The sequence below is a fragment of the Astyanax mexicanus genome, chromosome 1, assembly GCF_023375975.1.
Source record: "Astyanax mexicanus isolate ESR-SI-001 chromosome 1, AstMex3_surface, whole genome shotgun sequence".
Lineage (NCBI taxonomy): Eukaryota > Metazoa > Chordata > Actinopteri > Characiformes > Acestrorhamphidae > Astyanax > Astyanax mexicanus.
The window spans coordinates 71,851,851-71,877,829 of record NC_064408.1 but is presented as its reverse complement, the minus strand read 5'-3'; the positions used below and the strand labels follow the sequence as shown (position 1 = coordinate 71,877,829).

General features: G+C 37.1%; 1 protein-coding gene across 1 annotated transcript; it reads left to right on the top strand.

Annotated features, from left to right (window-relative positions):
- The first annotated feature begins 1,673 nt into the window (after positions 1–1,673).
- On the top strand, positions 1,674–25,081 carry fkbp1b (FKBP prolyl isomerase 1B). Its single transcript, XM_007229715.4, has 4 exons — positions 1,674–1,855; positions 6,971–7,018; positions 22,599–22,711; positions 24,353–25,081. The coding sequence occupies exons 1-4, from the start codon at positions 1,819–1,821 to the stop codon at positions 24,479–24,481; spliced, it is 327 nt and encodes a 108-aa protein (XP_007229777.1). The 5' UTR covers positions 1,674–1,818; the 3' UTR covers positions 24,482–25,081.
- Positions 25,082–25,979: the final 898 nt, after the last annotated feature.

Genomic DNA, 25,979 nt, shown 5'->3' with positions numbered 1-25,979 from the left:
CGAGAAGAGTTGGCGTGCTGGTGGAGGAGAAGCCCCTCCCCCTCGCTGTGAGATTTAGAAGCGGTGTCCAGCATCAGCTGGTGTTGAAGTAAATCTGGATATACGGCGATTTTTCTAAGAGGTAACGAAGTTTACCATGTGGCCTGTGTTGAGATTATTTCTGATAGCTGGTTAAAAAGACTCTCCGAATCAAAACACACAGATTAAACCCACCGTGTGATAATAAACTGCAGCTGTGTTAGTCAGTTAGCTTAACTTTGGAATTAGCTAGACAGGGAGTCAAGGCTTAAAAAAAAACATATATGTTATGTTCAGCTTGCCCTGATCAGCTAATCACTATTTCATTTTCAAATTGTGTTAATTTAGGATTGCAGGACTTACTGTAAGCTATAGTAAACGAAAAAAAATAGTTAGCTAGAAGCCAGATGTAGTGGATAGTCAGAATTTAGTACAGTACTTTATGTTGGTAGTTTAAAGCAGTTTATTAACCCTGATCTCTGCCCTAAAATTGTGTTTTCTACCAGATCCAACTGATTAGCTAAACAGTCCTTTACTGAGTTTACCTGTTTAAATCCTTTTCATTATGTATGTCAGCAGTGTATTAGACACATCATACCTCCACTTACTTTATTAAGTGACTTTAAAGCAGAGTAGGCAGTGGGGATATGCAGTAGAATGTGTAGGAACAGGGTTGAGAAACACTGCTCTAACCTGACTTCTGTTTATTTGTAGTTCACAGTAAGACTAAATCCTGAGTAAATAGAGGGATTCCAGGTGAATCCAAATGTTTTTTTCTTTAGTCTAATATTTATATTAACTTCTGTCAAAAATCTCTATGAAACGTAAAGTTACATTCTTTTTTCAAAAAAGGACACCATCATAAGAAGTGTTTCAGTAGAAACAACTAAAAGCGCAGATGATAACTGATCAGTTTTTGTCATATATGTATATAATTCAGACATTTCACGCATATTTGTTTAAATGTAATGTGGAGTAACATGGTGGTTGTAAAGTCACCTTTACTTGGATGTAACTAATAATAAACAGAGTACAGAAAAAAGGGATTATTTGTGATTAAAAGTAATTCCTTAAATGTTGTTCTAAGAAACTATATGGGCTTTGGTGCATTAGCAAAAGTGTCCCCCCCAATATCAAACCCGCTCCTACGCCCTTGTACGGATGGGATTAGTTTCTCAGGGGGACCTCTGTGAAAAATATGTCACAGTTCTACCCAGTGGTAAAACAGTTGCGTGCAGACTTTAATTTTAAAAACAGGAGGACCAGTGATTTTTTGGCTTTCTCTATCATGTGACATCGCATTCAGTAGCTCCTCCATTTCCACTCCTGTTGTGTGTACGTGAATCTCCGTGGACACCTGCGCCCAAAGTGTAAATACGGTGTGAGGCAGTGGACAAATAGCTATTTTATTAAACACAAGGAGACGAAACTCGAGATGTGGGTCCGGATGGTACTAAAATTACTGGAGGACCACGGAATAAAATCACAGAGGATCCCCCCAGGAAAATTACCCCAGGACACCCTGAGAAAAGAACCGTCCAGATAGTGCTTTTGAGTGCCTAAAAAAGAGCGAGGGGGGCAGAAGATAGAACTTAGAGAGAGAGAGAGGGGAGGGGGGCGGGGGGGGGGATGTTACGGGGACTCCCGTTTCATTACTCGGAGTCCTGGCTGGTTTTCCGTGAGCTGGTGGTGGTGGTGGTGGGCGGAGTGCTCCGTGGCTACAGCTCGGTGTGTGATCAGCAGGGCTACCTGCTCCTGTTTCTCTCTGGTTTACGGTGTAGGATCCTCCGTTTCACTACAATGGGTGTAGAAGTGGAAACAATATCTCCGGGAGACGGTGAGTTACTGCGGAACAGCGTGTTTCTCCTTATAGATACCGGATATCTGCTGTCCGATATCGGTAACTCAGGAGCAGCGGGAGCTGCGGGACTGATGAGCGGAGATGTAGTTATTAGTAACGTTAGCTGGAGGAGTTAACCCGGGTTAGGTTAGCTTATAGACCGCTTTACTGACACGCCTGCTCCAGCCGCAGTCTCACACAGTAAATAATGAGCTAAAACAACCTCTTCTGGACTGTTGATCATCAGCTAAATTAATAATTCCTGCTGTGTGAGTTGTGAAGCTGCTGTTGGCTGAGTATTAGCTGCTACAGCGGTGCAGCGGTTCTTCTGCTGGACCATTAGTTAGGTTAACTGTGCAGTCAGAGAGAGAGAGAGAGAGTAACCGGCTGCACCATTATTTAAGGTGGAATGTACATAATTTATTTAATTTAAGGTGGAAGGGACAATTCGAGTAAAGAAGTGAACTTAAGCCTCCTACACTTTAGACTTAGTCAATAAGCCAGCAGACGTCAACTCCCCAGGCGTGTTGGGTTACAGACTACAGACCTCTGCTCTGTCTAGCCAGGGAATTAACTAACCACCCCACCACCAACTAATATACTATAATACAGCTCTGGAAAAAAACAATATACCACTTAAACATGATGAGTTTCTTTGATTTTAACAAATTACCAAATTAAAAACCTATATAATATAATATAATATAATATAATCAAGAGGAAGATAGATGACCACAAGCCATCAAACCAAGTTGAACTGCTTGAATTTTTTGCACCAGAAGTGGCATAAAGTTATCCAAAAGCAGTGTGTAAGACTGGTGGAGGAGAACATGGCAAGATGCATGAAAACTGTTATTTAAAACTAGAATTATTCCACAAAATATTGAATATTTTTGTTATTTCACATTTTCTGCAAACAAATGCTCTAAATTACAACATTTTTATTTGGAATTTGGAGGAAATGTTGTCTGTAGTTTATAGAATAAAATTACAATGTTCATTTTATTCAAACACTTACCTATAAATAGCAAAATCAAAGAAACTGATTCAGAAACTGAAGTGGTATCTTATTTTTTTCCCAGAACTGTATATATAAGTTAATATATATAATATAACTAGCATTAACTAATACATTAGCAATATAAGGGCTGGAGCAGTTTACCAAACAAATGATTACCCCTAGCTATAGGTTTAAACCATGTTCACTAGATGATTTTAGTGGTTTAGGTAAGAAGCTTATAAGCCCATATTGTGGAGTTATGTCAGGATTCCCAGCCTTGTCTCGGCTAGACAGGAGATTTAATGGCTAATCCATGGCTCTGCAGTCCAACTTGGCTGCACTGGCTGTGTCTGATAGCCCACCTCTCTATTACACACACTGCCCACTCTTACTGGATGTCCACTGCGACCACTTGTTGCTCTTCTCTTCTACCCTTGTACTAGCTTACCTAGCCTTGTTTCATACAGGTAGTGAAGTTACTGTACCAGTCAAACATTTGGACACACCTTAAATTCTGTGTTTTTTATGTTTTTATATTGTCTGCACTGAAGATTAATATTAAAGTCATCCAAATTATGAAGTAAACACATGGAATTATTTAGTAAGCAAAAACGTGTTAAACAAACCAGAATAGGTTTTATATTATAGATTCTTCAAATTATCCCCTCCAATTCAGGAAACATCTTTACACATTTTAGCATTTAATCAGTCAGCTTAATGAGATTTAGTTAACAGCTGTGCTGGACTTATCAAGAGTTAATTACTTGAATTTCTTGTCTCTTAATGTGTTTAAGAGCATCAGTTGTGCTCTATTTCTAATTCATATTATGGCAAGAACTACTCAACTAAAGAAAAAAATATTTTAAGAAATGAAGGTTGGAACTTGAACAGTTGCAAAAACCCTCAAACATTAGGATAAAACTGGATCTTATCGGGACCGTTTCTGGAAAGGAAGAGCAAGAGATACCTTTGTTGTACAAGATACTGCAAGTAAACAGCAATCCAGATAACTTTTAAGTTACTATATGATTCCTTATGTGTTCCTTCATAGTCTGGATGACTTCAGTAATAATTTACAGTGTAGGAAAAACAACATTGAATAATTTGGTGTGTCCAACATCCAGAATGGTACTGTATGTAACAATAATACAATATCCTGTAATAGAATAATCATTCATAGTTTTTGTAGGTGTTACTATTTATACATTATAGACACTTTCACAAAGTGTTTTTACAACAATGGCCTAAACTGTTATTTATAAAAACAAAGACACAAACATAAAAAGTACATCTGCAACAAAATCATCAAAACCTTAACACAAATTAAGTACTTTTACTTTTAGTTTTATAAGTTATTAGATATTTTCAAATTCCCACCTGCTAGATCGCATTCTCCTTATTACACAATACTACCAGGACTGGGAGAGTGTCTTTCTCCGAAACACATGAAGTCAACCAGTCAGTCTTCTGCAACCGCCTCTGTTGTCCAGGGAAGGTTTCTCCTAGATGCAACACCATCATTCCAGACAACACATCTCCACTGCTACAGAGTTCAATGCTGGGGGCTATGTGCTCCGGCATTAGTCATGGTGCTAATTGGTTAATGGCAATAGGTACTACTAGGAACTTATAGTAGTTGAATGCATTAATTAGAAGTACTTTTTAGACTTTAACCTTTTTCACGTTTTGAAACAGTTCAGGTGATAGATGTTATATAAAAACAAATGTATTCACTACATTAATGGTAAGATCATAATACTCTACATGGTATGTTGTGCTTTGTTGGAAATTAGCTAATTTGTTATACCAGTATGTCAGCCTCAGGGCAATGATTTATTTAAGACCCAGAAAAAAATGAATCTTGGATGGGTTCTGGTCAACAGAAAACTAAAAAATGTGGGAAAAACACTTTAAAACACATGTAAAAAAGTGTTCGCTTAGGTTGTCAGTGTCAAGAACGTATTGACCGTAAATCCTCACTGGTAATATCTCTTTCACTTTTCTCATCTCTGCTGCTATATTAAATCTGTACTCTACATTTGACAGGCATCTTATCGTACCCTAAAGCCCCCCTGTCATGCAACGTGAAATTCTCTCAGCCCTAAAGAATAACAAGGCTGCAATTCACGTACATACATGCTCACCCACTTAGCTGTACATTATTACATACATGTCAGTGCTGGGGCTGCAGAATATGAGTACAATACGACATTACAGTTGTATGTGCTCATACTGAGGCTGTGAAACAGCATGCATTAAAAACTAATTCACATTAACCCCTGACATACAAATGCACACACTCAGCTTTTCTAGTTCCTGTAAAGAAGAAATGGTAATAGAATATTCTAGAGCAGATAAAGATGTTGTAAACCTGTTGGCACCGTGCCTAATACCTGATGTGGTCTACAGGGGTATAAAAGCTGTGGAGCAGTGGATCTGTGGAACTATGTTCTCGGAAATGATGTTTTTCCATCCAGTACTTGTGTGGGAAAAGAAGATGAGATTGGGAGGGGGTGATCATCATCCAACGTCTTAACTTTAATAACAATTTTCTCACTAAATACAATCAAATCCTAGCAAAGCATCTAGCGAAAACAGTTATTCCTTCAAAAGCAGAATGCACTATTTTTAATACTCCTGATGAGTATTAAAATTATGATGCAAAGTTTTTGTGTGACGCAAAGATCCATTTCTTTCCTACATTAGCTATAGCTCACATTATCTCTCTGTACTGTTGTTTTGTTCTGTTATTTTGTTAGTTTGTTTGTACTGAGCGGGTGACTCTGAGTGAGTTTTGGTTTCTTCCAAGGTTTCTTCCTCTTAAAGGGAGTTTTTTCTTTCCACTGTTGTCATCACAATAATTGGCCTCTCTTATGCTGCTCATAAGAGGCGTGGACCTGATTTTCTGTAAAGCTGCTTTGTGACAACTTTTTTTGTAAAAAGCGCTATATAAATAAAATTGAATTGAATTGAATCCTACAATTCAAGTTCATATTATTCAGTAGCAGGGACAGGCTAGAATTAAGTCCAACACTGAGACGTTTAAACTGGGCTGACAAAAGTATTTATATGTACAGGTATTTACTTATTTGCATGGATGCATTCTTCTGTATGATTATATGCAATACCAGTATAAGGGCAGTATTGGGATCATGTTTTGTAAACAATATATTGTACAGTTGTAGTCAAATACAGCCTGAACAGAGGTATCAAGTAACAAAGTACAAATACCTCATTACGTTTAATAACTAGAAATTTAGGTTAGCTATACTTTTACCAGAGTGATTATTTTTCAGACAAAGTTTTACTTCTACTCCTTACATTTTCACACAGTTATCTGTAATTTCTACTCCTTACATTATAAAAATAGCTTTGTTACACGTTTTCCATTGTAGCTTGTTTTCCTTCCGGCTCATCATTATTTAAAAAACCCTATTAAGAAATTTTATTGTGGTTGTATGGGAAGTATAAACATATACCATTCCATCACCCTGTTGGTTTATACGCGACCCATCACACCTACAAACATCACACCGTCACACTCCAGCAAGAACATAGCAGATAATTGTAGTCTAGCATGAAGATGATCAGTGCAGAGACTAAAGAGAACTCAAGGGAAATGTCCCAGTTAAGCTTCTTTAATATATCTGCATTGTACTAAAAGGCATTCATTATTAATGGGCATATATGCAGCTAAAACAGGAAGCCTAGTGCATCCCAAATTCATCAACATTTTAATATAACATTATAGTCATTATGGCATTGCTTTTACTTTTATACTTTATGTAGTTCTAAAACCAGTACATTTACACTTTTACTTAAGTAAAAACTTGCATTGATACTTGGTATTTTCAGTGCCCTAGTATCTATACTTCTGCCTGAATAATTAATGTGAATATTTTTGACACTTTTCAGCCTAAACAAATAGAACAACTGTGTTTAGATCATTTACAGTGTTGTGTTTACTTTGTGGTCTTTGTTATAAACAGTACTCTGAACATGTATAAAATAAGCTGTTTAACTGCTGTAAATTTACAGCAGAGCTAACTGATTGTGCTTATATAAAGTTTAAATGTCTAATTTTCCTCTTCCTGTTTCTGTTTTGTCCACAGGCAGAACCTTTCCAAAGAAGGGGCAGACGTGTGTAGTGCATTACATAGGTAAAGAGTCATCCCACCACTATTGTTAGAATTGCCTGTGTGCCTGTTTTGACTGTGGGCATTTTTAGTGTGGCGCAGGCGTCCCTCCTAGACTCCCAGGTTACACAGCCAGGAAACAGGATATCGATAACAACTTTCTGGCTCCCTTTGTTTAATGTTTTTGTCCCTTCTGTATCTGAATGCATCTCTTTGATAACTGCCCTGGCGATTTGATAACTGTGGTCAATTTCCTATCTTGTGCTACCAAGCTTTCCCTCAGTCCTGTTTTTTGTGTTTATTTTCCTGTGTGCAAGCAGTCCAGCCAGTCAATATTTATTACTCAAGGGCTAATTCATTTATGGACCACGTGAAAGCCTAAAGTGGGTGTGTAGTGTATGGCTAGCATGTGGTTCCTCCCATCTAAAGCCATGTATAGGCTGCAGCAGGACTGATGTTAAAAATGTCCCAAGCCTTGAAGTTAATGACCTTAGTCATAATGCCAATGCTTATCTTTCCTATGGGTGATGGGATCGACTAAAAAGTGCAGTGCCTGCCTTTATTGTTAATAATAGAATTAAAATGTTTGGAAGAAAATGAACTTAAAATAAAATATCAATTAATTAAATATTAGTTAAATATTAGTTCATATAATATAATCCACACAGAGTTGCATCAACATCATCAAGAATTTAACATAGAATGCAGACATTAATACAGATTTAATTTATAAATTCATTCATAAAACAAAACAAAAGGGTTACATTTAGAAACAGTACTCAGCAACACTCAGCATTCAGAGCAGATATTTCTACACTAGCTTTAATCAGGCTCTTTAGCCATGCGTAAGATCAGTCTAGTGGTTAAACAAGAAACTGCAGCATCATGTTTCCGTACGCTATGCTGCAGCAGCTTTGTTGATAAAATGCGTAATTTAAAATAGCCCGATACATAGGGATACTTACTGATATATGAATAATTGATTATATCATTTTTGTAAAACATGCTCACCTGTGGGTTTACAATCTAATTGTCAGCTATTTTACTTTTTTATCAGAATTAATTTTTCCCTTTACAGTGGAAAAGCTCTACTTTTATTGGCTGGTTTATGTCCAGTAGCTTTTCCAGTTCTTACAGCTGTTCTCACTGTGTCCTCTTGGCTGAGTAGTTAGCTGACTGAGGATATTGTAGCTGGGTTAGCTTGTGTTTTATTCTAATGTGTTGTTATGTCTAGTCTGGGTTTGTCCAGTTTGGTTAGTTGTTGGAGCAAAGCGATAAAAAAAGATGGCCAGTAGGGGTTTAATCTAGCACAGATACCTGTTTGCTCTCTGTATTTTACTTTGGGGCTCACCAGCTATAAGCTCCCCTTCGGCGGTTGACGCTGGTACAGCAAAAAGTTCTGGTGTTGGTATGGCCTGGATCTTGTAGTAAGCGTATTCCCCAAAATAGCAGTGCCTGAATGGTCATGGGCTGCTTTCCACTGTTACAAGAATCAACAACACCTTATTTTCCCCAAAATGGCCATTGTGTTTTACCTTGTAGCCACTTTTTAGTGATTAGCGCTGTTACGGCTTTGCCCAGTTGATAGGGTGTATGTGATTTTTAGGGGTGTGAAGCACTCTTTTAGTTATGTCAGATTTTCTTTAGAAGTTTTTAAGCTAAGTTTTCATGGAATTTCACTTGAATTCTCCAGAATTAGTGCTGGGCAATATTGTAAAAAAATAATCTATTCTTTAAATATATGAGCAATTCTTGATTACAATTATGATTTTTAGTTCTTGCATTTTTATTTGTAAACAGACAGCACCATTTAAAGTGATATGCGAGCTACTGTTTTCTTTACATTTATTTAATTAAAAAAAATATTAAACAGCCTTACATGCAGCTTTTATGTTAAACATGGTGTAAATGTAACCGGCTCGTCAGACAGGAGCTAACAGGGTTAGGAACAGCATGGCAGTTTGTTCCTCTGTTATTTGTGCAAATAAGACATCAGTGTTATACTGCTTTGCCCAGTAATTCAGAGCTAAGGAACGAATGGTTAAAATTTGTCTATAGAACACCACATCAAAGTACAATTGAGATAGGTAGGTGTGTATTTTTAAAACAGTTCTGTTTACACTAGTTAAAAAGCTAAATACTTTCTGGACCTGGACTACCCACCTCTGTGTGTTTACATAAGTTTACATAGGATCTCCGGTGGATTTGGCGTTTTACAGAGACTCTAAGACTAGGTCAGGGGCTGAACTGCACTTAGCAGGGCATCACACAAGTTGTAAAGTAACATATGACATTGCAAAGACTGTTATTAGTGTAAAAATGTCTTTATTTTAAAACGTTTCTAACTGTAGTTTGTCTCGCTGGTGTCGCAGTGCTGTTATTCATGAGCAGGAGCCAAAATCCTATCGTTTTTTCCCCCCTCCACTCCTCCATGGGACTAAAGCAGCGTTATACCGGATCAACAGAGCACTTTTTTCACAAAAAACAGCTCACATGATATTCATTCATACTAGAGACCACAACTAAACATTTTAAAGCTCCACTAGGTAGGATTGAGATTTTGTGCTCGTGGGCTCCCCCTACAGTTGCAGAGTGTAATAAATGTTTCATTAGAACTAAAGGTCGGAAAGCAGGACGCTGTTCTCGCGAGCGTTGGTCGCGGCCGCCTCAGAGGAGCTCTGGCACAGACACGAAAGCACCGCTATTCCTCCAATTACACCCCAATGGCACGCTGCAGTGAGTTTCAAGCTGTAATTTTACTTCTTTAAAAAAATCAAAAATCAAGGAAATCCTACCTAGTGGTGCTTTAAAAGAATGAAAAAACGATGGAATCAGACCTTTAAGCAAAATAATCATTTAAAACAACAAAAGAGTGTAGTGACTGGTTAGCATATTAGCATTCCACCTAAAAATCCCACCTTAACACACACATAAAACAGTTTTCTAGTTTTTTCATTTGTTTTTAGTTAAATTAAACAACACTTGCATGTCCCAAAATAATTCACCGACTAAATTAACCACTTGTGTGTCAAAATTAATACACATATTGCAGTCTTTGAACAATAAGGAGCTGCGCTATCACATTTTGGAAACCAAGCTATCCTTTATTCCTGTAATACTTTGTTTTTTTAGGCGTTTTAAATGATGAAATATGAAATATTGAATTATGTTTTTCCTGATTTTCTGCACCCCTGCTTTAGAAGATCATATTTCCTTTCATTGACGTGCATGCAGTTCCACCTGTGTCTGTGAAAAATGAATGTGTCTGCAGTTACGTGTCTCTGACATGCTGCATCTGCTCTTCTCCAGTGCTGCACAGCAGATCCTGTCCTGCAGTAGCTGCTATATTAGGGGCTGCAGAGCTGCTTTGTTGAGCTCTGTAATGCAGCTGACACTGTTGGCTGAGAGCTAAAGCCCAGTCTGAGCACTCGTTCTCTGACTGTCTGCCCGTCTACAGCTGTTGTCAGTAAGCATTATAAAAATGAGTTTGGTCACAAGTTCTGTACGTTAGAGCTAATCTGGTATCTTCTTTCTTCCTGTTGGGAAATAGGAAAGAATTTTGAGTCTCTACCAGAATTTGACTTCACTGGAATGCATGTGAATCACACAGCAGGATGAGCTTAATAGATTCCACTCAATCATTTTATTTCTGTTTATAAATAAGGGTTATTATACAGTTTCAGTAGATACAGGCTCACCAGCTTAAACTGTTAAGTCCATATTGATGTGTAGCACTTCTGCACATGAATGGGTGTTGGATTTTGGCCAGTTTACACTGGCTGTCTGATGCTAAATATGAAGCATGTCCACAATGACTGTGTGCATGATGCCCAGCAGAGAATGTCTTGTGAGGAGAAAAGCCAATACATAATCTTGTTGGAGTTGATCGCATGCTAAGTGACCTGTGGAAATCATTTGCACCTTTGCAAATTATAAATGGTTTTACACTTTTATACAGATTTATACACATTTTTTTTCTCAACACATTAATAAGTATGTTATAAGAGCTCTTATCTTTTAAGTTGGCTAGTTTTTAAGTTTTTGTAAAAGTTTCTTATGTATGTTTATGACATTATTGAGTCTAAATTAATACTCTCTCAATAAGCTGATCGGCTTACCAACCAATCAGCATTCAGTAAGATGCAGTTATAATGGTTTTAGTTTGACAGCGACAATATGGTTCTTTTGCAATTTGGATGTTCTTTTTAGCCCTCACTCTCTCCTTCACTGCACAAATTAACTCTGTTACTTAAACATCTTTCTTCCACCTCTGTAACAATGCTTAAATGTGTCAGTTTCTTTCTGACTCTGCTGCAGAAACCCTTATACATGCATTTATTTCAAGCTATTTAGACTAATGCAGTTCTTTACTTGCTGGCACAAACTGTGTAAACCTTTTACACAAATTTCTGCTGCTCGCCACCTCACCCACACCTGCTCACATCAGAACATTGCACTTATCCTACAAAGTCTTTACTGGCTCCTGTAAAATACCAGTACCAATACATCCAGTTTACCATTCTTACTACTTACCTAAAAAGCCCTTTATAACCTGGCTTCATCTTATCTATCTGACCTACTGGCTCCATATAGACCCTCCCGCACCTTTAGGTCTTCCTCAACTGGACAGCTTACTACCTCACTATCTAATCTCTATGGTTATGGTGAGGAGATCGTGCCTTGTCTTGGCTGGCACCCCTGTTTTGGAGCTCTCTTCCTTCTCATATCAAACAGGCCTGGTCTGTTTCTGCATTTAAAACTAAATTTAAAATCTCTTTTATTTACAGCTGTTCTTAAACTCTATAGCTTGTGACCAAGCCTAATGTTTTCCAGGCAATGGTCTCTTTCTTACCTCTGACCTTAACTGAGGCAAGTTAGACCTGCAGTTCTTTAAATGTTGTTTTGGGTTTATTTGTGACCTCCTGGATGAGTTGTTCTTGCACTTTTGGAATAATTTCGATCAGCTTGCCGCTCCTGGGAGGGTTTACCAGTGTTCCATGTTTTCTCCATTTGTGAATAATGGCTCTCATTGTGATCCGCTGGAGTCCCAAAGCCTTAGAAACATTTTTTCAGACTGATAGATGATCAATTATTTTGCATTTCTTTCGATCGGGGCATCATGTGTTGCTTTTTGAGATCTTTTAGCTGCGTCCTGTTTTATCAGGTTCTATTTAAGTGATTTCTTGATTCTACCGGACTGGTAGTAATCAGGGGTGCGTTTCCCAAAACGTTCTTAACGCTAAGTACTTCGTAACTTCGTACTTACGAACAATCTTAAAATTACGAGCGTTTCCCGAAAGCCTTCGTAACTAACGTAGTACTTAAACTCGTTCGTAACTTTACGAGTGGTCTGACCCACTCGTAAATAACTAAGTTCTTCTTAACGTGGAATCCACGTGCAGTTCTGACTCAAAAACGAAAGAGGCCGCTTTTGATCCTTAAAAAAATGCATTTAAAGATGCATTCAGCATACGTATTTATAAAAAAATAAACAATTAAAAAAAGACTAAATTCCAGACTATTTAAATTAATTTATTAACCTGCGCATATTTATTCATAGTATTTGGGTTTATTATATGGTTGAAATAATCGTATTCACGTGAAGAAAAAGTTACAATTACCTACAAATATAATTTTTATTCACACATATCACACACATATGGATTAAATTAACGGTTTTCCCCAGTCTGACAGTCGTAGTAGTAAACAAATAAGTAAATATATTTTATTTGGCTTTTTATATCATACAAAATTATACCTTTGTGGCTTAATAATGAAGAACTGTATATAAATCGGTGGTCTAGTTTTCATCTGGCTTTGCCTTAAACCTCACAGACACGGGGGCGGAGCCACCAAAGTGCTACTTAAAGGTCCTTCGTAAGTATGGAGACTTAAGAGTGGCTTCTGGAAACAGTCGGAAAAATGGCGTTCTTAAAGTTAAGTCGTTCTTAAAGTTGTTCTTAAATCCCTAAGAACAATCGCTATCGGGAAACGCACCCCAGTTCTGTAGCTGGTTGTGGCTAGTAAAATTGTGAAAACTCATCAAAAGTGTTTTTTTATATTTACTCAGGTTATCTTTGTCTAATATTGAAATTTGTTTGATGGTAAACATAAGCAATGATTCATCTTATGTAATAGTAAAATATTTGATTTTATATTCATATAAACTATTATTTGTTATTCATCATATAAACAGATTTTATATGTTAAAATAAAATGTGTGTTGGTAAAGGGGTCTTTGGGATTGCAGTAACGATCTGATAGTTGCAATGATATTCAGGTTTTAAAGCTGAAAATGTGAAATTATTTTACTGCCTAATTAGATTGCATCCATGGACCCCCACCCCCACGCTGAAATGTACGATTCAGTGCATTAATGTGGGGCAGCTGGAGAGGGAGAGCAGTAGTGCAGAATGCTAGGGGAGTGGCTGGGATACATTTCCTGAGCTGGGTGATACTGCTGCAGTGTGCTGCAGATCCGCTCTGTCTGCCTCAGTCAGACAGACAGTGAGACATGCTGTTACAGGACTGAGGAGGATATGATACACCTTTGTTCTTATTCTTGCAAAATAATTCACACTGTGATTAAAATACAGTTCAATGGTTTTGCTTATGTTGTGTGATAACATCCTCATATAAATTATAATAGTATATTAGGGTGGGTGATATGGGCCAAGAAGAATATCACAATATTTCATGGTATTTTCGCGATAAAGACAATCTTTGCAATATGACAAAACATTGAATTTAAAAAATAATTTAAAAATACACTACTGCAACAAAATTAAAATTACATTTTATTATTGCATATGATATGATATGCCTAAAAAATACAAGACTTATCAAATTTTTGTCAGAGGTTAATGATCCAGAATGTCATGATACTAATAATGCACTCCAAATACCTCCATAAATCCAGGATTAAAGTAAAATAAATGATACTGGACAGATATAATTTGTCTCTAGTAGGTATATAATAGGAAATGAGAACAGTGTGAAATTTTTGCTAAAAACATCAGAAAAGTAGTACCCTGATGTGATAGTTAGGGGTGGTTGATATTTCAGGGTATAATATCGTTCATGATATTTAACAATGTCGGCGACATTATTGTGATACCATTTGACACACCCATATATATATATATATATGGCTGCACATTTTATTACAAACTGTGTCATTTTAAATAACTCTTTAACCATATAAAGTGCAGCACATATTAAATATTGTAAAGTGTAAATATAAAGTATGTTGCTACTAATGTATTTTTGTACCATATCGCCAAGCCCTAATGTGGACAAACACTTCAGATTCTCCTACTCGTAATGACAAATTATACAACCTATCAGTTTTAAAATAGTTGCCTAGTAATTTGTAGCAGTAATTAAATATCTGCTAGATGCTAAATAATTGGTAGTTACTTAATAATAATAAAATGACTCTAATATGAATAACTAGCATATTTAGAGTTCCATGGGTAAACTAACACTTACTAAATTGCTAAAAACAACCCTGAATTTAAGAAAGAAATACTCCCTTGCATTTGTGCAATTAATTTTCTGTGTCAGTTATGTGTTCCCCACCCTAAGATTTTGTTCATTTTCTTGGCATTTCCTTTTTACTTGTATGCAAAAACCACAAAACAAAAAGACATAGTAAAAAATGTATTGTTATACTCCTAATAATCATGAGAATTAATTATTCTTTCTCCTCCAGCTCTGAGGGAGTTTTTCCTTGCCTCTGTTGCTCACTGGGGGTTTTGTGTTATATGTTTCATGTTTTGTCTGGTTCTCTGTTCTGCGATCACATTTCTCTAAAGCTGCTTTGTGACAACATCAGCTGTAAAAAGCATCATATAAATACATTTCATTTGATTTAATTAATACCTGAGATTGTGCGATAAATGTACAGAACCTTGACATGGTTTATGTTGGAGCGGAGGTATTTTCCTAAATAGAGAAGATTATTGGTATTCAGCCTGATAGCAGCATCATTATTTACAAGTGTGACTTAAGAAAAAGAAAAATGATGAATTCCTTGCACTCTGTGCCTCACACGTCTCTCTTCAGCCTCTTGAGCCAAGCGAAACAGGATGTGTCTTATCTTAGGCCATGCCTAAATTAGTCATGGGCCTGGACCCTTCCCCCAGTGCACACCTACCTTTGCCTAATCCAGCCAGGCAGAACAAATCAATTAGCCCACTCTCACGGGAGCCCCAGGGCTTATTTTTAGAGCACAGGAAGCCAGTTGTGTTCTTCGGGCCTCGTCAGCCTATTATTAATAGTAGTAACACTAATAATACATCGACAAGCAGGCACTTTTATGAGCAGTGGCTTTGACCCTTGTTGAGTTCCAGTGTTTGATGGTTGTGTAGATCCCAGATATGTTCCAGGGTCTGATTCTGTTTATCTGGCGAGGGATGCTTAGACATCGGACTAGTGATATCATTTTTAGTATAAGGGAATGCACTCTCACTTTTAAAAGTGATGAATCCCTGTAATTTTGTAATTAATTGGGGCTTTTTAGGCCTCATCAATGCACACCTAAAACTTTTTAGCCGATGGATCCAGTCTAATGATTGAGGAAAAAAAGCATTTACTGAAGCAGCTAATGTGGTTGACACATCAGGGCAAAGTGCTTGCTGTAGTATCTCAGGTGGTTGCTTTGAAGTTGCAAAGTGGTCTGATTTTTTATTTTAACCTATTTTCCCCCCTACTAAAAATCTAACTACAGATGACAAAAAAAATGGTTAAAAATAATAATAATAAAAACAAATATATATATATATATATATATATATATATATATATATATATATATATATATATATATATATATATATATATATAAAGGGGGGACATATAAATTCTGTGTATATTTCGTGAAATAATCCTGTAATCTGTTTGGTGTTCAGACGCTTTGGGTTGAGTCGACTCATTGAGTGAATTAAACTCACACATTGACGGACACTGGATTATACTTCAGAACACAGGTTTGTGACTGAAAATTGAGAAATAACACACTAAACGAGTCACAGAAGAAACTTTGATAGAGAGATGATTATTTTTTTCCACAAATAATTAATTATCCTGCAATGACTCTGTTTTTAGAAACGATACGATTTCTAGCTTTTTAAATTATTTTAAAATAGATTAAATAGACAAAATGTCTCTATGTAAAATCGCGATTACTCATTTTGAAATAAACTGTAAATTCGAATTTAACCGAATTAATTGTGAAAATTGAAAAGTATAGGCACAACCATAATTAAGTGTTCCTGAAACACTTCATGATCAAGTTACATACTCCTATCTCAAGCCTTAGGGCATGGCAGTGTAATTTCATATAGTTTTTACACACATTTTTCTTAATTTAATTTGATTTACAGTGAATATTATCTCAATATCTCAACATCCCCCATTCTCTAGTGTTATATGTGGTTCCTGAAACCTGTCACTTGGCAGATACCATGACATTACTCATACTGCAGGAGCACACAGGAATGAGTAACCTGATAACCTTAATACACTTTTGGCTGCAGAAACTTAAGAGTCAGTAGGTGTCAGAAGCTGCAATGTTCATGTTTAAGGCAACAGCTTTTTTAGTGAGCAGCTGCAAAGCTTAATGTTTCCATTGATGCTGTATACTAATAACTCTATTCACTTACTACAAGTGACTACCTCTGAAACCCTGCTTTGTGAAATACCTCCTTGGTTTAAAGAACCATTTATACACTAAATGCACAGTCACAAAGTCAAAGTCACACTAAAAACAAAGTTACAAGGGAAGTAAATTGCCTCACTGCGATAAATTAAAAGGCTGGACTAATAAAGGATATGGCTTTTTTTCAGGAGCACATTCATGCTCGAAATCTCCTTTTATTCTAGGATGCACGGCACACATTATCATTTCCGTTTTGCCAACACAGTGTATACATACACAATAGTCACATCATAGGGCATGCAATAGCAAATTAGATCTTTATAACCTGCCTTAATGTTTCTGGCTGCTTAATAAAAAAGTAAACTTTGCACAATTCCCATTTTCCATTTTACAGATAATATCTGCCATATTATATTTTCTATATTATACTCCAATATTGTAGACACAGAGTGTATTATTCATTTAATAAGTTGTTGGATCATTGTCTTTTAGAGATACCTGGTGAAAATTCCTGTATTTTTTAATATTGCAATATCAGTTTTTATTCAATATCATGCCGCTGTCTAATACTTTCTACTACATATCAAATGTGTTTTACTGGATTTAGTTCTGGTAAGAGGGAAAGCGACTGCAGAACACTATCATGTTCATGATAGTGTTATATCATGATAGTGTTCTAATAGTGCTCCAACAGGTTGTAGCCATCAAACGATGATTAACTGATATCACAAAGTTTGTCAATGAATGTCCTGCACCATTATACCACCTCTACCATCATGGACTGTTAAAATAGATGGATCTGTGGATTTAAGCTGTTGTCACCAAAACCTGAACTTGTCAGTGTGCCTTAGCAGAAATGAAGATTCATCATCTCAGAGTGCATTTTTCTAGTCTTTCAGTTGCCTTTAACTGTTTTTTCCTTATTGCCATTTTTTGGAGAAAACTCAAAGAGGAGTTAGAAACAAAAACAGGCACAGGAACACATGACACAGGAACATCAGGGTGTGATTACAGTGAAACACAGAAACGAGGGCAAAACAGGGCTGCAGGTTGCAACCAACTTTCAATTCATTTTTAATGCATTTGATTTTTGTATATATTTTTTTTCTGCATTCATTATATATCATAATCTGGCATGGCATAGTCTCCATAAATAGCCTCAGCTTACACTTACTAGTAGGACTAACTCCCTTGGTGTACTTCCATTGGTGTTTTTGGGCAAGGTACTTTACACCCCACTGCCCTAGTTTTTAAATGCATTTTTTAAATAAGGTTATGTTGATGACTAAATACATTTTTTGAGCTAAAATGTGCATTAAAACTTTATTTGAATTGTTAAATTTAACACCATCGATTTCTTAGACCAATCCACTTTTATTTTTTTTAGGATTTTTGCACAGAATTCACTGCTCTTCCTTCATTAGTCGATAGTGTGTGGGCAGCATTTTCCTGACGCTGTGTTTAAATGCTGAAATGTGCTAACATGTCTGTGAGAGCCCTTTACAGACAGCTAGCGTATGTACATCTGATCTGGTTACATCTGAGCCTGGCCTGGGGAGACTGGCTGCTAGTTCTGCTGGACAGATACTGTAAACAGAGGTAAAAATAGCTGCATGCAGTGACAGCCTGCACTGCAGACTGAACCTCGGGCTCACTGAGCTCTCACGCTACTCAACTGTGTCTGGGATGGAGAGGCCATGGATTTTTACAGTGAAGCTGGTACTGGGCTCAGCCCGACGCAGAGAAATTATTCACGCTCTGAATCTAAAGCACAAGGCTGAAATGGCTATGAGCATTTGCTTCACTCTGGATCACAGTTAATCTGTCTGCATATTTCCTTAGACTGTGTACTTAACCTCAGTAAACTGATGTACTTATCTTTTTGTTTTGCTGTTTTAAAAGCCATTGTGATAACATGCAATGGACTTATTTTTGTAAGATGGGTGGCATTCACTTTGAACATGAAGTTATCAGCACTTAGCTTTTAGTAGGCATCATAAGTAGTGTGGTTGTAACCTACATAACCTTTCTGATCGCCAGGTTTATACTGGCAAAGCAGAATCAGTGAGATAGTGGAGTCCAATTCATGGTCATGAGAGAATTAACAGATGGTAAACGCCCCTTGTAATAAGGGACTGACTGATGTTGTACAGGGTCCCAGACTGTCGGGAGATATCTTGGCAAGGGGGCCTTCCTGGAAGCTCTAGATCCTTCTAAGTATAGGTACTGCAATGCTAGACGCAGTACAGTACAGGAGTCTTTACTGAGCATTGGCACTCTCTCTTTTCCTCACAGTCTGTCTCTGAGCTAGCTATAAATGAACTTTAAACAAAATAGTGGAGTGGAGCTAGAGTATATTTGTGTGAGACATAACAAGAAATTCTGTTACGTCTGCTAATCGTGGGGTGAGTAGTGGGCTTTCAAAACATCAAACAACGAAAAGGAATGCAGTACCCTTTGTCAGATTAAACATTTCTAACTACTTTTGTGACATGACACCAAAAACAATGTACTGTATTTCTTTACAGTTGTTAAATACTTTTAAAGGTTTAATCTGGGCGACAAAGGCAGCCCATTTAGGTACTGAATGAATACTTGTTCCTACACCCCTGATGAGCACACTTTTGGAATATATACACATATACAGATTTTGGGCGTTATTTTAGCAATCTATCGATTTAGGGTGTGTCGGTGTGTTTTTGGTATTGTGAGTAGGGCTGGCCCGAATAGCGTTTTTTGAGCTCCGGATATTCGGCACTGATTCGAAGCGAATATTCGAATATTCGTTTTTAAAAAAAGAGGTAAAAAAAAAAAAAAAAAAAGAAGCAAATCACGGCCCCTTTAATCCACTGAAAAATGTTCAATTTGCTCTGACCGACGAGACATATTCACCCCGGATTTTTGGTGTTTTTATCCCGGATTTTTGTGTTTTCACCCCATATTTTTTCTGTGTTTTTAGCCCAGATTTCTTTGTGTTTTCATCCCGGAATTTCTGCTGCCCCACACCGAGGCTGCTGCTGCACGGTTTCTCCGCTGCGCAAGCCAGCCCAGTAAATTGCTGTTTGTGTTTTCACACAAAAAACAAAACAAAAAAAAAAACATTTGTTCAGGAAGTATTTTATATTCTTATACATTGGTAATTATATTAGAGGACAGTCATTGTAAACTGTACTTGGTCTATTTCGGTTAAAGGATTGTGCAGGGCATATTACTGATTTTGTATTTTTGCACTTGGGCTATAAGCTCAATATTAAATATTTTGTTTGTTTAGAAATTATTTTATATTTTTAAACCATGTTAAATTATATTAGAGTAGAGGAAAGTCATTGTTAATGACGTTATTGTACTTGGTCTATTTCGGTTTAAGGAGGGCATAGCCGTATTACTGATTTTGTATTTTTGCACTTGGGCTATAAGCTCAATATTAAATATTTTGTTTGCTTAGAAATTATTTTATATTTTTAAACCATTTTAAATTATATTAGATAAGAGGAAATTCGTTCAGACATCATTTTTGTAGGCCAGGCTTTTGTAACCGATTTAGCCCCTACTGTTGCCACATTACCCCTTACGTTTTATTATATAAATCAGTTTCGAAGAGCCTGCATTTTTTTTTATCATGTATAATAGAGGTCTGCGCGAGACTGATTTTTAAACCCACTCTTCCACGCTCCCGCGTTTCTGTCTCGTTACCGCGCCGCAAAAAAATTGCTTCTTTTAATCCCGCGCCCGCCCGCCACATACACATTTCTGCCGCTCCCGCCCCACGTTCCTAATATAAATTAAATAAACTACATTTAATGCTTCAAATTTACTTATATATTTATTAAAACAGCAGCGCTGAATAGTGTGGTCCCGTTCCTTACCCCAGTCCAAACACCATCGGTGTGTGCGTGTGTGTGTCGGTCCATCCTGCGCGTTGAGAGTTTTCTTTAGGTTTTTTTTTTTTACAATTATTACAGTTTTCTTAACTATTTATTAATTTGCTCCCGCATCGTCTGGATTAAACTCCCGCTCCAGCCAATAACAGTTCAGTTCTGTCCCGCGCGCAAGATATTCTGACGGGACCCGCGAGAACAGAAGTGGTTAGAGTGAGGTGGAACTCTGGAAAGGAGAAAAAAAACGAATATCCGAATACCAAAATTAAAAACCGAATATCTACTCAACGAACGAATATCCGAATACCCGAATATTCGGGTCCAGCCCTAATTGTGAGAGCACAAAAAGTACGCTTTGCACAGCTCGAAGTGCACAGAAAGCATGTACCAATTCTCCTAATAATGATGGGCGGGTTTTTAGTGTAACATAAAATAAACCCATCAGTGTGCCAGTTCCATTTCCTTAAAGAGGCAGGTGCGCTCTGACTTTGGCGCATTAGTATCTTACAGAGTGCCACTTTTGAGCTTCTCAGCAGAGGATACTGACCTGCGCGATCACGCTGTGTGTGAGTTGAAAGTCGAGTTTCACAGTGCGCACGGCCCTTATGCATGGCTAAGATAGAATTGGGCAGCTGACATTTGACTGTTGTCAGGGTTTTAATCAGTCAGTGGCGCACTGTTTTCCCCTCTGCCAAGACAGAAACATGCCAGATATTTACCTGAACACACCTCACTTCCAGACCACCACACCCATCAGTGTAAATATATTCCTAAATTCCGGCAATATTTTAATGGCAGGGGCATAAGAAATGAAATTACACTGTATTTCAATGATAGGGCCCTTTGGGCGCTATCTTACCCTGCGCAAGGCGTGTCATGATGCTTATTGCCATCTTACAGCCTGTGAACAGTCTATTTTCACGTCTTCTGCCTGTGTCGTTTGAATAACAAAGAAACCTGCTAATATATCTACATCGATGGGTGTGGTGGTCTGAAAGTGAAGTGTGTTTTTGCCATATTGCTTTCTTGGCAACTGAAAACACAGGTGCACTGACTGACTAAAACTCTGACAACAGTCAACAGTAAGAGTTTCATTGGTATCTTGGCTATTGGTATCTTGAGTTATTACACGCACACAAGTACACGCCTCAGAGCCCAGACCCAGGTTATACACCAAAAATAAACTGAATACAGAACAAAATAACATTGCTGTTCCCAGTAAATTAGCTGTTCCCACACCATTACAGTTTGAATCAGTATCCTCTGCTGAGAAGTGCAGAAACGCTGCGCCATTAAAATACTAATCCAACCAAAAGTCAGAGCACACCTGGCAAATGACACGCTGATTGGTTTATTTCATGTTACACCCAAAACACACCCATGATTAATTAAGAGAATCATGCCTTTTGTGCGTTTCGAGTCGAAATCTGTTGGGCAAAACCCCTACAGTATCTTCAGTGTGTATGAAGTCTTCTTTGCTAATGAGAATCAGTAAGAGCTTTGTGCAGGAGGCAAAAAGCCTATTTTATGCTTATTCTCTTCCCATGCTTGACTGGACAGTTTTTGTGTGTGCATTGTTGTGCTAGTGCTTTTTACTTCTCTCTGTTCTCTCCCCTGTGATATAGATGCAGGCAAAAGGTGGCCTACTTAAAACCTCAAAATAATCCTCTGAATTAGGCCAATGTTTCATATTTCACATTCCTTTTGTTCATTTGGATCATGATGGCTTGAAGGCCACTGGAGATTTAGATAAGGGCAGGACTGTTAGTTTCTTGGGGCCAGTCGTTCGCTATTAGATGGTTCCTGTGTTTTTCAATTCAGTTTGATTTTGAGACACACTGCTGAAGTCCTTGGCGTAAAGGCTGTGTTTTCTTTTATTCATGAATTTCACTGACCTTGTTTTTCAAACTGTTGTTCCCGGAGATGAAACGATTTCTTCAATAGATATCTTGCATGCGATAGACATCTTGGTTGAGTTCTGTTATTGTCAAGGCTAATCACATTGTTAGTGTGTAGCAGGGTATACTCAGAGCGTATATATCTGATGTGTTTGTTCTGATTACAGGAATGCTGCAGAATGGAAAGAAGTTTGACTCTTCACGAGACAGAAACAAGCCCTTTAAATTCAAAATAGGTCGACAGGAAGTCATCAAGGGCTGGGAAGAAGGAGTTGCACAGGTAACAAAACAAATATAAAGTTTTGTTTTCCACTGATTGATACACATTATCACACTGTACCAGTAAATAATGACAGTAAATAAAAACAAACTGTACGGCTAGTTGTTTGAATATACATGTGACAGTGGGACTAAATTAAAAAATGAATTTAACGATTAAGACGTCACAATTATTTGTCCATGTAATGTATTGTACTCTCTATTGTAAAAAAAAATGCTATTTGTTTTAGTAAACCCTTTTGTCAGTGTTAGTCGAGTGTTTTTTCTCAAATGATGAGTATATATAGCTCTGGAAAAAAAGAGATTACTTAAAAATGATACATTTCTTTGATTTTACCAAATTGAAAACCTCTGGAATATAATCAAGAGGAAGATGGATGATCACAAGCCATCAAACCAAGCTGAACCGCTTGAATTTTTGCACCAGGAGTGGCATGAAGCTATCCAAAAGCAGTGTGTAAGACTGGTGGAGAAGAACATGCCAAGATGCATGAAAACTGTGATTGATTATGGTATAAAAGCTCTGCATCTTTTTTTGTCATTTCAACCTTTTCTTATTTTCTGCATATAAATGCTCTAAATGACAATATTTTTATTTAGAATTTGGGAGAAATGTAAGCCGTAGTTTATAGAATAAAATATGTTAATTTTACTCAAACATATACAGTTTCTGAATCATCAGAGAAAAACTGAAGTGGTCTTTTATTTTTTTCCCAGAGCTGTATGTGTTTTTTACAAGTGTGCATGCATTTACACACTGTAAACACACATTATTTTACTTTACATTGTTTAAAATCATGAACCTTTATCTGGGCTAAAAGACTATAAGTGGACCATAAACACTAACATGCCACATGTCCATGGGACTGGAACTAAGCTAAAATACACTGCATTGATCTGTGGGATATGCATGTTGGGACTCTTGCACTAAGTGCAAGATTTTGCACTAAATGCAAGATTTTAATTTCTGTCAGAGTCGCTCGTCTGTTTGCATGTACAATTAAAATAAGACGCGACCAAGCAATATCTTTTACCATTCACTGAGCTGTCTGCTTTGGGTTGTAAAGCCTTCTATGTACACACATGTCACTGTGTATCGTGGAAAGTTAAATGCACTAACAACAATGAAAATTAAAGGTCCCGCCCATCTGGCAACCACTATCAGACACTCAAACTCTGCCTCACTCACAAGAAAACATATTACAACCTATGTAGGTGTGTGTAGGTGTTCTGAACCTTTCCCTAAGGTAACACTTAATGATCAGTTTATACACTGCAGTCTCATGACATTTGGCATGTCAGTGTATTATCTAGTATTGTATAGTAAGTGAGTTTTAATTATGGGCTTTATCCACTTGTCTTGGCTGAACCCACTCATGCGGTCACTTGCATTGCTTACATGATTAGTCATTAATCATTGCTTAGCAAAATTGCTATTTATAAAATTTGGCCTCAAATATATTTAATGACCTTTAGTATAGTATTCCAAAAGCCTCTATGTGTCCCATATTTCTGTTCCTTACTATTGATTACATAATTAATGTTTCAGTTTTTTTACAATTCCCAAATCATTCTTAGTATTTACAAAACTGAATTAAACGTCTTGGAGTAAAAGGGTTAATATTATTCTCTCTTTTCTCAGATGAGCCTGGGCCAGCGGGCGAAAATCACTTGCACTCCAGATATGGCATACGGAGCTACAGGCCACCCAGGGGTCATCCCCCCTAATGCCACCCTCATATTTGACGTGGAGCTGCTAAAGCTGGAGTGAGCCCTCATCTTAAGGAGCGGAGGAAACTCTAGCCCCTGCCCCACCAAGAAAACCCTTCCCACAAATTTAGCCTCTTCAACTAGACACACATATCCTCTGCTTTATTGCCAACCTGTGTTATATATGCCATCTAGCTCTTTTAAACATTTTAAACACCCCTAGTTTGATCAAGCGATGTTTTGTTTTCATATTAGGTTATAATTCCTTTTAAAACGATTTAGAAGCATCAAATCAGCATTAACACAGTATTAGTATTCGGATTCAAACCACTGCCTTTGAAGTTTTTTACTGTTTTTGAAGTGGAGGGAGGGTGTGTTGTATACGACAATTCTATATTTTGAGAGGCATTAATAACCACTGTCTGCATTACCACTTTTGATAAAAGAAATGTCCTGCTGAATGCACATGAAACAATAACAGTGTTGCTGTACTTAGTATATTTTATATGTATCCCTCATGAAGCATTTGCTGCAATTATCATAGGAGTTCACAAACCTTTGCCTATAACTGGAATAAAGTGAATTCTGTACCATGGAGTGCTTTGGCTTCTATGATCTATTTTATCAACCAACTCTTAATAAATATTAATAATATTTGGAACTCTTTGAAAACAGGTGTGTGTTATTTTTTTAGTGTTAAATGTTACAGTGTAGTTTTTTTTTTTTTAGTTAAATCATGAAACTGGTATTAGGGATAACATTTTAGGCTGATGATGATACTGAATTTGAAATTTCCATCTACATATCTGCTGATGCATACAATTTCATAAAATGTACAACCTAAAATTACCTGGATTATAATTTGTAGAAAGTGGTATAATTCAGGCAATATTCAGACCAGTAGCCTCTAAGGTGAAGAAATGGACAGCTGCTTAGACACCTAAATTAAACTGTGCTTTAAAGATAAGTGTAGATATTTAGCTCATGCGCCCACTGTCATCTGATCATTTCTGAATAAGTGCATAATCAAATTGAAGTATTGGTCAAATGGATTTTTTTTTCACAGTAAAGATTTACCGGTATGATTTTAGTTTGTAGTTATTGCAATAGTATCTACCAATAAAGACCCACTGCAGCACAACACATTCTTAAAACTGAGGGCTGAGACCAAAACAGCATGCTGCCATGATAAATAGTACGCTGAAATATGATGCCTCCATTGGCAGTCCATTCATGAGTAGAGTATACAGAGTACAGTGTTTTCTCTGCTCAAATACATTTTAGCTACAACTCTTAACAACCAGGTTTAGTTGGATTATCGACTAATAGCAGCTAACTGAGCAGGAAAATCATGCAACAGTGCTCTACACTGGATGACTTTTGGGTATTTTATGTCAATTGGGTATACTGTTAGTATGTTATAATTGCACTTTTCATACACTTTTGGTCACAGTGTGTGAGAGGTGTGTGAGATTATATTTGGGAAAATATTACATTTGCATAATTATTATTATTATTATTATTATCAGAGGCGGTTCTTTAATTAGGCAAATCCAGAG